The following is a 15,329-nucleotide window of genomic DNA, read 5'->3' on the forward strand; positions in this document are numbered from 1 at the left end:
TTTCGATATAAATAACAGCATTCTCCATGCACTGTAATTTACAAATTGATAGGTGCTATTGATAAGAGCTAGATAAATGAGTAATCCGTTTGGATAAAGGAATTGTAAATATAAATGACACGTGTTTAAGATATATTTGACCTTATAATCGCTGGAAACGTGAAACCAGTCATGACAACCAATTTAAGCATATCAACTTTCCCATATTTCACACGTTAAAGTTTATATGCTGTGCCATTATGCAGAATAACAATTGTACTGCCTTTTAACTTGCAGGCGTGGGCACTCTCAAATGTCTTAATTATAGGTAACCCCAACTTTCTCTGTTTCCTATTTCTATCATGTTAAATACCCCAGTCAGTATTGACTGTTAGTAGGCCAAATAACATATTCAACTGCCAATTTACTGTAAGTTCCCTTCAGTTGGTATATAGTCTACATTTTTATATTTTATTATTTTCCCCTAACCCTACCACCCCTTCCCCAATTGGAGTAAACGAATGGACAACAATGGAATAGCCTACATTATCATTCTATTTAATTACATTGTTTCGTTTACCTTACTTTTCTTCCTCTGTAAACGTTGTCACGGCAAGTATGTTGTTGTTGCTCAGGATCATTACTAACAGTTGATAATATTTTTAAGAAGCGGTTATGGAGCGGAGCTCAGACCAAGGCGTAACAGTTTGAACTTGACACATGGCACAATGCTTGGCTGTGTCATCACCCAGTTCCATAGTTAGTGCAGGTAACAGACAAGGGTATAGCCTACTATAGTACACTATTCTCCCTATTATAATTCTATGTACACTAATCTTCCAACATTACAATGGGTTAAAGAACTGAATGTGGCAATTTTCAGAATTCATCAATATATTTCATATGGAAAGACTCTCCAAACGATTTTTTTTAATGATTCATACATACTTTCCTAACCCTAAAATTTGCCAAAATAATCTACAAAATCAGATACATTTTTTTTTCTACCAGTTGGTGTTAAAATGTGTCTTTTATTGAACCCATTCTCTTACTGAACCCTTTCTTGATTGATTCTAGTCTGGACAAAATTCTAATTTAAGTTACACCGTATTTAAAGGGATGGTTTAAGATAAATGTATTGAAAACCCTATTGAATAACTTCACAGGAAAATATGTTGGCCAGCAAGTGGGAGGGTTTTCAGTGGTTGAATGACATTTATACAACATGCAACCAAGCCTGTTATACCTACCCGTAAGGTAAGTCTGAATACCAACTACTGAGAATGAAGCAAGGTTTTAACAGCTAGTAAAGTTTTCAGCCACAGCCCATGTGTTATGTTGAAGTGACCCAACTGAAATGCCTCAGTACATTTTGTGTGTGTTAATCATTCATGACAATGACTCAGCAGAATTCCAGAAAACGTTCTCACAGTAACTCCAACTTTATTCAAGTAAACATTGATTCACCTCAACAAAGAGAAAATGATCTTTCTGATTATTATAAATCAACACTACTCTTTCACATGCATGGGATCCAAAAACTCAGGGAGATTACGTCTTTTTATGAGCTCCAATTCTATAATCAAAATAAGTTACATAAAAATATTTTCACCTCTATCTTACTGTCCCTTTAGCAGTGCATGAGTGAAACTGGATGAATCTCTCAGTGATGCGATCAGCCTCGGTCTCATTCGTCTCGCAATATTGATTACAAAGTGCTTGGACTTCAATAGTGAACTAAAATGACAAACTAACCCTTAGAAGTCCAAATAAAAACTCTAAAATGTCAAACCAACCTGCAAGTCTAAAATACAATGCACTATTTAAGAAATTCCCTCAAAGACCCTCATATTAAGCCCTACTACTGTGCCAAATATTTAGATCTTCACTATCGAGGTCAGGAAACATTTTAGAGGTGTTTGTGTGTAAACATCGTGGGATACATCACTACTACAGAAGGTAATAAATATTGTATAAAAGTAGTGGGCACGCCTGAGGGTTTCTGGTTGTGTTTACATTCCTGTTTATCTGAAGGAATAGCTCTCGTCGTCATAATCCATCTCAATGTCCTCGTCTTCCTCCAGGAGTCCATACTTAAACTTCCGATACACTGTACCATCCGGACCCATATACACAATATCTTCATCATCGTCATCTTCTTCCTCCTCGTCATCCTCAACGATGCGGTCACTGTAGTCGCCAATGGAGGAAGCGGGGTCTAAGTCTGACACAGCCCAGCCCCCATTGGAGCCCAGCTTCTTGTAGCCATTGGCCTTCGTCTGGGGTAAACCAGCACCCGCTTTGGAGCGCAAGTGGAGGAACAGGAAGACAGCGGCACCCAGGGCCAACACCAGGAGCACGATGGCCAGGATGAAGACCTTGAGATGTCCCTCTGGCAGCTCCTCGATGCCCAGGAACACAAAGTTCACCCCAAAGACACACTCCACTGGGGATGACACAGTGGGAGGTAAAGGGTCAAGGTTAGGGGTCAGTGAATAGTCACCACAGAAAGTATAGTGCTTTGATATTTATGTTGTAACTTGCAATATACATTTTTTTGCCAAGAGCCCATTTGTATGCAATATACAACCACACAATACAGCATGGCTTAGACCTAGAGTCCAATTCAATCAAACCTGCATTGTGGTATTTAACCAGTAGCTCGCTTTCACATGGTCAAATAAACCATGGGAAAGTGCGAAGGGGGGGGGGCTTCGCTTACTTTGTGATGCCCGGCAGTCACAACACTCTCGGGGGAGGGGGCTGCCGTCGTGTCTGGTCTCGTTGCCGCAACAGGACAGACAGCGGCCGTCGTCAGCTAGGAGCTGGCTGGCTGGGCACACAGTGCAGTTCCACTGACCAGGACCCTTACAGTCCAGACAGGACGGGTCACACTTCTCACACTGTGGATCTAAGCCCTAGAAACACACATACATGCACGGATGATCAGACTGGGATGTTGAATATTCCCAGTTATTGGGATAATTCCTGATTTTTAGCACCAGAACTGGAGAAGGAGGCCGTAGAGGGAGTTACCCAAATAGCTGAAGCAGCGTAAAGTCCTACGAGACAGGGAGAGTCACATATCCCTCCAAAAAACCTGAAGCCCTCGAAGCACGAGTTACAGAACAGGGCTCCCTCATCTGCAAACAGAGAACAGAGGGAGGAACTCAATATTGTCATACTTACTAAGAAGTCAGTAGTACAGCATTCAATATGGCACACCGTTTGTAATGCTACATTTAGTGAAAAACAGGAATTCTGTGCCACAAATTCAACATACTCACCACCTTTTCTGGACAATCAAATGACCTTCCTACTCAACAAAGTCAGTGCTGCCCGGCTCACATTACCATCACTACATCCTAGAAACGTTCAAGTCTGAGCTTTTACTAGATTTCAGTGATATCCATGCAAACCAGTGCAGCAGTTGGTATTGCTATTCAGGTGATGCAAGTAAAGTGAGTTGATCTTTGCTACTTGTGTCTCTAGGTTGTGTCTCTCCCTTATTGCAGGTTGAGCGCGAGTTCCATTTGGCCTTTACCTTCGCAGGTCTTGCAGGTGGGGTGGCACTTGCGGCAGATTTTGGCTCTGGTGTCAGGGAAGTAGTTTGCGGGGCATGTCTGGAGGCATTGGCCCGACTGCTTCAGGTAGAGGTACCCATCACGGCAGTTCAGGCAGTCCCCACTGCCCCTACCCCTGCACTTGCTACACGACGGGTCACACCGGTCGCAAGTCCAGGTGACGGTATTACCGAAGTGACTTACAGAAAGGGAGAGACGTAAAGAACTTGTAACGGTTCATCACAAACGGTGAAGATGCCTGTTTCTGCTCACCTGCCAACTCCTTTTCCCACAAAAAAAGCAGAATCAGACTGGCACCCAGGGTTAAACTTCTCTGTAACTTATAAATTATGATTGGCTCTTCAGACTTCACTGATGTGTGTGCGTCTCCTACCTGTCACCACAGGTCTCGACACAGCTGCGTCCCTGTTTGAACAGGCTGGGTTTACACGCTGCACACTGGACACTGTGGCGTCCCACACACGACACACAGCTGAAGTGACATCGCTCGCACACACGCTCGTCCCCATCACCATAGAAACCCACCGGACACTCATTCACACAGGTGTTGTCTGACGAGCACAGAAAGAACACCACGGTTAGAGGTGGAACACACATCATCTAAACCACAGAACAACTGGGTCATGTTCATTACCAACAAAACCATCAGAAAACACACAGAAACAGGGAGAGACTACTTGGACTTGGTCCAATAAGAAATGCACATTTTCATTAATTGTAAGTCAGTGCTGATGGGTGACTCACTGAGCAGGAAGGTCTGCGGGTTGCAGCTGAGACAGTGCTCCTTGGTGGGCCCTGAGCAGCGGTGGCAGAGGGGGTGGCAGGTCTGGCAGTCGCCCTCCTCATCTTTGTAGGAGCGCAGGGAGCACTGGCTGTAGAAGACACAGTGGCCACTGGAGGCCTTTCGCATGTTGGGCCCACAGCTGAGGCAGGACGAGGGCTCGGGACCTGAGCAGGTGTGACACGACCTGTCGCAGTCTGAGAGACAGACGTCACATCTGTTAGACACAGCCTATCCGTTAGACACAGCACTATCACTTCACAAAATAAATGCCTCCTATGGTAGGTCATGAGACGATCCAGTTATGGTAAAATGAGTTGTGTGTATAATCCCAGTACCCTGGCACTCGAAGGTGGCTACGTTGTGGTAAGTGTCTGAGGGACACTGGGACAGGCACTCCCCGTTGTAGCGCACGGCCGCGGGGTGCCTGCACATATCACAGTCGTCTGAGTCAGGCCCGTCACACGAAACGCAGTCGGTGTGACAACGCACACACTCCTTCTGCTCCTCGCTGGGGAAGAAGCCCTCTGGGCAGTCATCTACACACTGGTCCTTATGTAGGAAGTAGTACTCCTCACACTCTGGTGCAGAGACACAGGAAGAGAGAGAATGCTAAACACAGATATAAAATTACTCCTATTGGTACACTTAATATGGCTGCCATATTGAATGGCATGATTTTTTATGGCTGAATAGAGGAGATTAGAAAGAAAGAGGATCTTTTCGTACTGTGGCTGACGTCCCCGCCACCCCCTTTTACCCTGACCCCTCCACCTCTGCTCCCTGTGCAGCAGCCTTACCCGTACACAGGCCGTCCTGGCTACACTCTATGCAGTCGGGTGGACAGCGTAGACACTCTCGCTCATTGGGGTAGTGCCCTTCGGGACAGTGCCCTCTGCAAGAGTGCTCCAGGAGCAAGTACTGGGTCTCACAGCTCAGGCAGTGGGTGGCATTCCCCAGGCAGGAGGCACACTCTGGGGCACAGGGCTGGCACTCGCCCCCCTTAGGGTAACCCCTGCACATAGGACAGGAGGGGAGAGGTGAAGGGGGTTTTACAGAACTGAACATGACTGCAAGTGGGGAGAAAACTATTCTGATGACATGATACAACAACAAAAAAGACACCTACAGCATTCTAGTTGGAGCGTGTGTGTAAGAGTGTACTGTGTGTGTATATGCATATGTGAAAGTCACAGATCAGTTTCAGGGGGAAGGGATGGAAAAATGGGGAAAGATTGATGAGTAGATCTGACCTCTGGCACTCGGGAACACACTGGTCGCCCTGCAGGTAGAGGTGTGTGTGTCCAGTCCGGCACCTCTGGCACCGATGGGCATCCTGGCACAGAACACAGCCTGGCAGACAGTCGTCACAGTGGCCCGACGTGGAATTGCCGAAAGTACCAGATGGGCACTTTGCCACACACGCCTGGCGGGCCATCAGAAAGCGCTCTACAGAGCCAGACAAGCATGCAGGTGTCACCGTACGCCACATTATTCTTCAATAAAGTCTAGTATTTTCTAAATGGAAAGTGTCACGCTTCACCTTCACAATGGAAGCACACCATAAAACCACAGTAAAGATGACTTAAGAATGACTAAAACAGGTGAAAGCAGATCAATTACACAACAAACTCTGGCAACTACCCCAGGCCGAGGATAGAGGAGAACACAGCACTCAGATACTAAATACCATGCACTCAACTCTTACCTGTGTCACAGGTGTTACACTGTTCCCTCCCAGAGCCTGCGCATGTCTTACAGCTGGAGTGGCACTGCTCACATTCCCCCTGACCTGAGCAAATATTTATTCAAATAGTGAGACTATATTGCACTGGACAACCTTGGCAGGGACCAGATTTGGCCCACCAGTTGCACACCCCTGAACTTATATGTAAGTATGAAGGTCAGATGAGGCCTTACTGTTGAGGAAATGTTTGTCAGGGCAGGAAGCGGAGTGGTTGTCCACACACTCTCCGTCCTTCAGAGTGAAGTCATCCTCACATGAGTCACAGTCGTCATAGTTGGGCCCGCCGCACGTCTGACACATACGATGACATGGTTCGCATTCCTGACTCTCCTCGTCGACAAAGAAACCATCCTTACACTGCTCCACACACTCTCCGTCTGGAGACACACACACTCGTTTAATAATCAACGACATAAAGTGTGTGTTTTACCAACTGACTCAGTGGCACAACCCAGAGTTGAAATATCAACTGAATGAAAGGTCCTACCTGAAACATAGAAGCCCTCCTCACACCAGTAGCACTGGGACCGATCACAGTTGGCACAGTGGCTGTCTTCACACTTGGCACATGTCATGGTATCAATAACACTGTAGGTCCTGTCTGGGCAGCTCGTGTGGCAATCAGGCCCGAACCTCCACAAAGACAGAGAGGTGAGCCACAGCACAATATCTCTACAGGCTGCAGTGGAACTGTAAGAAATTAACTTACTGATAGTACTCCTTTGCACAGGTGACACATTGTTTGGGGTTTTCTGTATGGAGGAAAAGATTGGTGTCAATCATTCATCCAAAAGTCAGTTTCACTGTCCATCTCATTCCTCACCCTGGCAGGTACTGGGTGCATCTCAATAATGTGGTGGATTCCACTATCAGTCTTCTCTTCATAATCTGCACTGAGCCGAAAACATTAGGCCAGGTAAAGGCAATATGGTGGATAAGAAACTTCCTGTGAATTTGCTCTCACCTGTCCAGTTTTTCACATCAGTGAATGTGAAGGCAAGAAGACAAAGAGAGGAAGCCACTCCACACGATTAAGACATAACCAACAGCTATCATTTGAAAGGTTCCCTTTTCATGCCAGCAGATGGCAGCCTAGCATCAGACCAGGCTGTCGCCACTCCTACACCTATCTGCCCACTGTGGGGATGAATGGGATCCACTTGAACATATCAATGCAGCCTAATCCAATCCAAACTATTCTTTCCACATTTCATATGCGGAGTTCACCAAGGTCAAACTAATCACAACCAGCTCAGCCCACAGATTTCACAATAAAAGCAGAGACCCCTTTATGAGTTCATCTGTCTCAGGACTGTTGCAATTTAAAGGAGTGTGACTAGATGGGGACATGTAAGAACAGGGCATACAGTCATATTTACTGACCCTAATCAAGACTGTTAATGACAACCACTAACCAAAACCATCCAACCTAATTCCCCTCCCAACCATCAGAGTTGTCCAGGAAACGCCTATCCCTGTCATCCCCTCAGCTCTCAGCAGCCAAAACATCCCAGGGGGAAAGACAGGAGCAACAAAAGCTCATTCTTCAGCTGTGCCCCGTGGGGCATTCCTGGGAGACTCTTCCCCCAGCGCAGCACCACGCAGCTACACGGCTAGGCTAGCCCAGCCCAGCCCAGGCCTCCCAGCACCCACAAGCCTCTACCTGCGAGAACAATTACTAAGAGAAAGAGCGGAGGGGAGAGACAGAGAGAGAACGACAGGAGAGCAAAGAGCCGGAAATCAGGCCTTCAGGCCCTGTCTATTTCACATCAGGGGAAAAAACACCTCATATAAATATTCATGGAGCATGCCAAGATGAAAACTTCCACAGCTTTTCAAAACATTACACACGCATACACACAGACACACATCCACACACACACACACGTGATATGGCACATTCAGTAAAAGTAACACAAACACAAGCTACATAATCAAAGTCTCTGTGGGGTTGGTTAGTCGATCCCTCTGGGGAACAAGGGAGATGAAGTTTACAAGAGACCCAAAAGACTTCATTATGTGACTCCCGTTTCAGGTGCTATCGCCCCTTACAGAGCGGGCTGGGAATAGAATACAGAAATAGACTACAGTACTGTGCGCTCTGCTCTACGAGGTGTATGGAGTGTTTTTTAAGTCATGAAGACAACTGTGGCCTGAGGGAAGGAGTTAGTGACAGACATCGGGGAGAGAAATTGTGTGGAGATTTAAGTACAGAGAGAGAGAGAGGTGATCTTTCACTCCCCCTCCTACTCTCAGCATCCGTACAGTTTGGAGGGGGGGGCTGCTGCTACTGCTATCTCTTATCATGCTCAGTCAGGCTGTAAGGGATCTTATCATGCTCTGTCAGGCTGTAAGGGATCTTATCATGCTCTGTCAGGCTGTAAGGGATCTTATCATGCTCAGGCAGGCTGTAAGGGATCTTATCATGCTCTGTCAGGCTGTAAGGGATCTTATCATGCTCTGTCAGGCTGTAAGGGGTCTTATCATGCTCTGTCAGGCTGTAAGGGGTCTTATCATGCTCTGTCAGGCTGTAAGGGGTCTTATCATGCTCTGTCAGGCTGTAAGGGATCTTATCATGCTCTGTCAGGCTGTAAGGGATCTTATCATGCTTGGTCAGGCTGTAAGGGGTCTTATCATGCTCTGTCAGGCTGTAAGGGATCTTATCATGCTCTGTCAGGCTGTAAGGGGTCTTATCATGCTTGGTCAGGCTGTAAGGGGTCTTATCATGCTTGGTCAGGCTGTAAGGGGTCTTATCATGCTTGGTCAGGCTGTAAGGGGTCTTATCATGCTTGGTCAGGCTGTAAGGGGTCTTATCATGCTTGGTCAGGCTGTAAGGGGTCTTATCATGCTTGGTCAGGCTGTAAGGGGTCTTATCATGCTTGGTCAGGCTGTAAGGGGTCTTATCATGCTTGGTCAGGCTGTAAGGGGTCTTATCATGCTTGGTCAGGCTGTAAGGGGTCTTATCATGCTTGGTCAGGCTGTAAGGGGTCTTATCATGCTTGGTCAGGCTGTAAGGGGTCTTGAAGGGGTCTACATGCACTTGGTTTTTAGCGCCACACTGATTGCTCACTTAATCTCCGACATTTTAGCCGATGGCATCGCGTTCCCGGAACAATAATCTCAAAGTCTGCCTCTTGTCTTTTAATTCTGAGGATTATAATTACCAGAAGTGGGGGTGGTGAGGAAAGACATTCCGCCCACGATTAATAACATCTTGCGTGGGCCTGTTAAGATTTGACTGAATAAAACAGAATAATGCTGATGATGCATACCTGGTGTTCAGTTAGGGTACAGGAAATTAACATGAGCAGGTTCCCATAAGAAGGTTTTGGCAGTCTGAAAGGATCTAAGATGATCAGTATTAATGTAAAACTTGTAAGTATTAGTCTAAGGACTTGGGGGGGATCTGAGGCAGTCTAGTGGAGTCTGTAGTGGGGGTCGAAAGTAGATTGTCTTGGACTTTCGTGACAAGTGTATACTTACTCTGCAGACATTTCTTACAGCCCTCCTCACAGGGCAGACAATCCTCATACTCTGGGTCCTCCACCTCACCTGTAGGATAGGTACATCATACATACATCACACACATTAAAGACTAATGGATCTATCAACGCTGGCACCACAGCAGCCATTCAATACATTGCTTTAAACTTTGCTAGTGTGGATATTGGAGTCATACACACTCATTGGACTATCAGACGCATAGTTACATTCATACCAATGCTATCTATTACCATCGCTGGATGGGAGACAGAGGTGAGATTGGGGTGTGGCGGTTTTACAGCAGCACTGAGAGGGGAAGGTGTTAAATGCAAAGTGTTCTGAGGCGTGAGCTGTGGCAGGCTGCAGGGCCGTGCAGGGGATCAGTTTGGACATGTCTGACACATATGATAAAACTTTATTTTCATCCTCCTCTCTCTCTCGTTTTAGCAGTTTTCAACCATGTCTCCCTCTCAAACATTCTCTGTCTCAGACTCAATCTTAATTTTTTTTTTTTTTTAAACGGTAATGTGGTAGAGCACAGAGGACAAAAGGAGATGAAATGGGGGGGGGGGGGGGGGGGGAGAGAACAAGTTGTGTGTACTTGGTGGGGTCACCTTCGCCACACTCCAGCGGGACACACAGTCCGTCTCGGAGGTAGTGGGAGGGGCTGCAGTGGAGGCAGCGGTCGACGTCGGTGCACACAGTGCAGTTGACGGAGCACACCTCACACCGCTTCCGCCAGGAATGGAAGAAGCCCTCTGGACACACGTCACGACACTCCCCTCTATAGTGGTACCTGTCCGTCTGGAACTTGTCTTGGCCAGGCAGAGAGACAGACACAGTCAGTTTCATTGGCAAAAACATCAGTACAAACACACAGACAGTGAGTCAATGGATGAAACAGACAAAGACCTACTAAGATCGTAATGTTGCTGCATTGAACTTTGTAATTTCCTTTATCTTCAAACGATTCAGACAGGAAATACACAGCTTCATAGCAGTACATCCTAAAACAGCTCCCTGGGCGCCTAGTGTGGCAGCCCCCTGCAACTCTCTAAAACCTCTATACTGTATGTATGTGTCTTTTGTAACGACAGCGCGTTTTGGACTTCCCTTTTAAACATTGTGAGCTACAGACTCCTGGGTTGCACCATTGAATTTGTCTATATATTCTGCATCCATAGAAACCAACCATTAGTCTGTGTATCATGGACGGGGGCTGAACTAGAGCGGTGTTTGTGAAACAAGGGCGAATCCTGAAGGAGCCCGGGCCCGGTCTTTTAACAAAAATATCTCTAGAGTCCTAATGGTTCGAGTAACAAACTATTAAAAGCAATCTATTAAAGCTGAGACTCTCACGAAGACGCTCATGTGACATGTTTTGCTCTATGACACTCACAATCTACACAACAGTCATTATAATGTAAGGGGTTCTTCGACATAGAAGATCATAGTACATCCCTGGACATAGTGTATGTAACACTGTAATAAACTCACATAGGCCTCCCGAGTGGAACAGCAGTTTAAGGCACTGCATCGCAGTGCTAGAGGCGTCACTACAGACCCGGGTTCGATCCCGGGCTGAATCACAACCAGCCTTGATCGGGAGTCCCATGGGGCGGCACACAATTGGCCCAGCGTCGTCGGGTTAAGGGAGGGTTTGGTCGGGGGACTTCACTTAGCTCCTCACACTCTAGCGACTCCTTGTGGCGGGCAGGGCGCCTGCAGTGTGTTTCCTCCGGCACATTGGTGCGGCTGGCTTCCGTGTTAAGTGGGCGGTTGTTAAGAAGCACGGTTTAGCGGGTCATGTTTCGTAGGACACATGACTCGAGCCTGTTGGGGAGTTTCAGCGATGAGACAAGATCAAAATTGGGGAGGAAAAGAGGGTAAAAAAATATATACAGTACCAGTCAAAAGTTTGGAAACACCTACTTATTCAAGGGTTGAGTAGGTGTGTCCAAACTTTTGACTGGTCCTGTATATATAACACTTCAAATAAAAAAATAATTTAAAAACTCTCATAGTTGCTTTTACAAACTCCACACAGTTGTCACTGACTAGTTAGATATATATTTCCCAGTGAGAAAACTATTTCTGTACTTACAGCATTCATATCAATTCATTTTTGCTGGGGTCTCGGGACATGTAGGGTTAAAAGCGGCAGTCAAATTTTGGTTGGACCTTGTGTGCAATTGACCAATACAGTGATCTTAATATATTCCAATCAGCAGTAGGTCGAAAAGTAAGGATCTTTCTCAATTACTTCAGCATTTCTCTAAGATTTATCCCACTTCCTTTATGCATTCCCCCCCTATTCCTTTCTCCCCTTCCTTTCTTTACATCTCTACACTAGTCTAACGACACCTTTACTTGTTTCTCGGAGAGCAATCATATCAAACTCTAGCCTATATTTGTCAATTATGTGATATCTCATTTAAAACATTCATTACTCCATCAGGCGTGAGATCATGTCAGTATTCTGAGGCAGTGGTTCCCAAACTGTGGGGCGCGCGAGGGGTCAACATGGGGGCACAGGGGTCCGGCTTTAGACTTACTCTTGAAAGTTGTAATAGTAGAATTCACAAGGTGCAATTTTGAAATTGGGTAGTGCATCATCAGTTCCTCTTGTCATGTTAGTCATTGCATACATTGGAAAGCTATTTATAACTTGAAATGTCCAGATCAACTAGCCCATGCCAGCTAACATTTTGTTATAGCCCATTTCTTTGTTTTTTTAGCCCATAGATATTGCTGTAATTGTTTTGTCACTCAAATATCACATGAATACACATTAGACGTGGCAAAATGTATAGAAGTGCAAGAAAATCTCCTTTAAAACCGGAACATTTTCTCTGCACCCAATGACAACAGGTGTTGAATTGCAGAAAATAAACTATAATCTGCTAAATTCTCTCCACCAACAAGAGGGGTGTAAACAGTTTGTGTCATGAACAGTGCTTGTGCCTGTATAAACAGTTGTGGCGCGTGCGCGGTGGGGGCTCAGGATGTTCCCCAATGCCGGAAGCCCCCCTCCTCCAAGAGTGAAAAAGTTTGGGAACCCCTGTTCTGAGGTACTATGAATATAAGAGAACATCTTTGGAAAGCACATGAAATAGACACTGGGCCATGGAGTTATTGTTTTGTCTCCTCAAATTCCAGACAGACTGGTTTTAAACGGAAGCACATTTCTAACTAATTGAATGTGTCTGTGTGCACGTATTGATAGGGTGCCAGCTGCATAGAAATCTGGTGTTCATCTGCTCTCTATGCAGTCTGGCATGTGTGTCTTTCAGTCAGCCCTTTGTGTGGCTAGAGTCAGTATTACAGTGTTGACAGAGAAAATACTTTCTGTCACACACTGTAAAAACAGAGCTATTACCATTGATATCATGTTCTCCATTGATGTTGTGGGTGCTGTATCATGACTAAGAACTGATGATTGTACCTTTGTCACAGCTTGTGCAGTTGTCAGGTCCTCCATCATCACACTCCTGGCAGGTGTGGTGGCACAGGTGGCACTGCCTCTCCATGGCATAGCGCCCCCCCTGGCACCGGATTACACACTGCCCATCTTCAAAATACCTGGGGGGTTATGGTTGAGAACACACATCGCTTATGCACTGGTTTTCATGACTTTATTACATCAGTATAACATAATACATGTTAAGAATTAACATTTAATGTATAATTAATGTACACTATAGACAATATACACACATTATCTATGAGAACACTGCAAACAGGGCATTACTGCTACGTAGAGCATTATAAAGGGTTAATGAATGTATTCATTGTAATACATAGTATGAAGGTGTTCCATAAATACTTGGAGTGTTTTGATTGAAGGAGAACCAGAGTGGAAGAGTTAGTTGGACTTGATAAGGCAATGGCATAAAGTCAGCAAAGGTTATACATCCAATTAATGTTTTCTAACAGCTGTGATCTGATCTCTTCATTCATTCATAATAAGCTTGAATAATTCTGGTTGTAATAACACTCTATAATGTTTATGATGAGGTTATAGATTGTGATATACGCTGCAAAATAGAATATCGTTACTCATTGTGTATCTATTATTACGTGTTTTACTTTTCTATTATTTATCCATTTTCTTTCTCTCTGGATTGCTGGGAAGTCCGTAACTAAGAATTTCACTATTAGTCCACACCTGTTGTTTATGAAGCATGTTGACGAATAAAATCACATTTTTGGATTCAAATAATATACACAGTTAACGTAAATGGTTACCTTGAATAGAATTTCAATAATATTGACATGGAAAGTATTTTGTATCTACAAGGCATGATCATCATTCATTAATATGTTTATTTCATTTAGTTTTGGCTTCATCTCGGTTACCCAGAAGTAAAATAATTGCGAAAATTGTCACTTCCCATTTACATGCGAACCTGTCCACGAGAGATTAGTCATGGCTGAACTTCCGAAGCAAAGTTTAATCAAAGAACATTGTGATGATAAATATCATCTCACTGACATTCAGTGGATCAAACGGTGCTCCAGGGTCGTATTCACAAGGCACCTAACAGAAGAAAACTGAAACGGAGAGGGACTGTCTAAACATGTCCAACACAAGACCCTTTTTCTGTTTTAGTTGCCATTTTGTGACGATGTGCACTATTGAATACAACCCATTCTAATACACTTGTATGTCTGTCTTACCTACTGGATGGGCAGCTTATGCAGTCCTCCTTCTCAGGACCTACGCACTTATAGCAGGTGGCATAACACAGGTGGCATTTCCCATGCCTGCTCAGGTACTCACCTGAAAACAGAGGGAGAATATACTTACACAACCCTACTAGGACTCAGGTCTCACACAACTGACACATACTCCACATCAGTGGCCTGACAAATTTCCTTTTCATAATACTGAGCTGAGCAGAGCCGAGCCGCACTGCGCTGGCCTGGTTATGCATCCACCATAGTTGAAGCCACCTTCAACATAGGCACCAGGACAACATATCAAATGATACCATTCTTTTGGTCAGGTGAGGTCAACACTACTATTACTACTACTTCTCATGCAGATTTATTTTAAAACTCTTAACGATTCTGCTGGTGAGTTTTTTTTCAGTATTGAAAGAGATTTGAGGAATTAACATTACCTACCCCCTCCCCCACCATAATTTCTATCAACACCCCCCACCCCACCTACATGTACTAGGACATGACTGACAGAGGGTGGGGGTGTCACAGCCCTCCGAGGGTAGCAGTGCGAGGTCGCTGACTGTGGGCTCTGGCTTTCTGTGAAAAGCCAAATTGTTTTCGCGGGCAAAACAAAAGCATCTCTTTGTGCTATCAACACAACGGGCAGATGCTCCCATTCAGACGAGCCTGGGCTGCAGCCATTCAAATAGCCCCCCTCTCCCCAAAACACAGAACGCAGGGAGAGAAACTAAACTCGACAAAAGACAAACGACTTCTGAATAGAACAGCTCAAAGAATAGAGTGAGGAAAGAATGTGTCACTTGGAGAGAGCCGGAGTTGTTGCAGTGATGGAGTTGGCTGACCTTGAGGGCAAACTGACAGCAGGAAAAGCATTTTACCCTGCCTGATATGGACCCTGGATACCAGACCTGGTTGGTATTCATTAGTGCAGTGTTTCCCAACGGTATACATTTGTCTGTTGTAGCCCCTGACGATATGTACCTGATTCAGCTTGAGGGCTTGATGATCAGTTGACAAGTTGAATCAGGTGTGCTTGTCTGAGGCTACAATAAAAATGTGTATGGTT

General features: G+C 45.2%; 1 protein-coding gene across 1 annotated transcript in view; it reads right to left on the reverse strand.

Moving 5' to 3' along the window:
* Positions 1 to 1,398: 1,398 nt before the first annotated feature.
* Positions 1,399 to 15,329, reverse strand: part of pcsk5b (proprotein convertase subtilisin/kexin type 5b) — a 58,890-nt gene continuing 44,959 nt past the window's right edge. Inside the window, exons 21-37 of the mRNA XM_020469025.2 lie at positions 14,255 to 14,357; positions 13,020 to 13,156; positions 10,189 to 10,389; positions 9,575 to 9,643; positions 6,801 to 6,843; positions 6,579 to 6,724; positions 6,265 to 6,468; positions 6,053 to 6,136; positions 5,598 to 5,793; positions 5,145 to 5,359; positions 4,683 to 4,925; positions 4,308 to 4,541; positions 3,937 to 4,114; positions 3,524 to 3,741; positions 3,016 to 3,122; positions 2,702 to 2,897; positions 1,399 to 2,425 (exon numbers count right to left, since the gene is read on the reverse strand). Coding sequence (XP_020324614.1) covers positions 2,004 to 2,425; positions 2,702 to 2,897; positions 3,016 to 3,122; positions 3,524 to 3,741; positions 3,937 to 4,114; positions 4,308 to 4,541; positions 4,683 to 4,925; positions 5,145 to 5,359; positions 5,598 to 5,793; positions 6,053 to 6,136; positions 6,265 to 6,468; positions 6,579 to 6,724; positions 6,801 to 6,843; positions 9,575 to 9,643; positions 10,189 to 10,389; positions 13,020 to 13,156; positions 14,255 to 14,357 — 2,996 coding nt within the window. The 3' untranslated portion in view covers positions 1,399 to 2,003. The remainder of the gene's footprint in view (positions 2,426 to 2,701; positions 2,898 to 3,015; positions 3,123 to 3,523; positions 3,742 to 3,936; positions 4,115 to 4,307; positions 4,542 to 4,682; positions 4,926 to 5,144; positions 5,360 to 5,597; positions 5,794 to 6,052; positions 6,137 to 6,264; positions 6,469 to 6,578; positions 6,725 to 6,800; positions 6,844 to 9,574; positions 9,644 to 10,188; positions 10,390 to 13,019; positions 13,157 to 14,254; positions 14,358 to 15,329) is intronic.

This window comes from Oncorhynchus kisutch, linkage group LG3 (assembly GCF_002021735.2).
Source record: "Oncorhynchus kisutch isolate 150728-3 linkage group LG3, Okis_V2, whole genome shotgun sequence".
Taxonomy (NCBI): domain Eukaryota; kingdom Metazoa; phylum Chordata; class Actinopteri; order Salmoniformes; family Salmonidae; genus Oncorhynchus; species Oncorhynchus kisutch.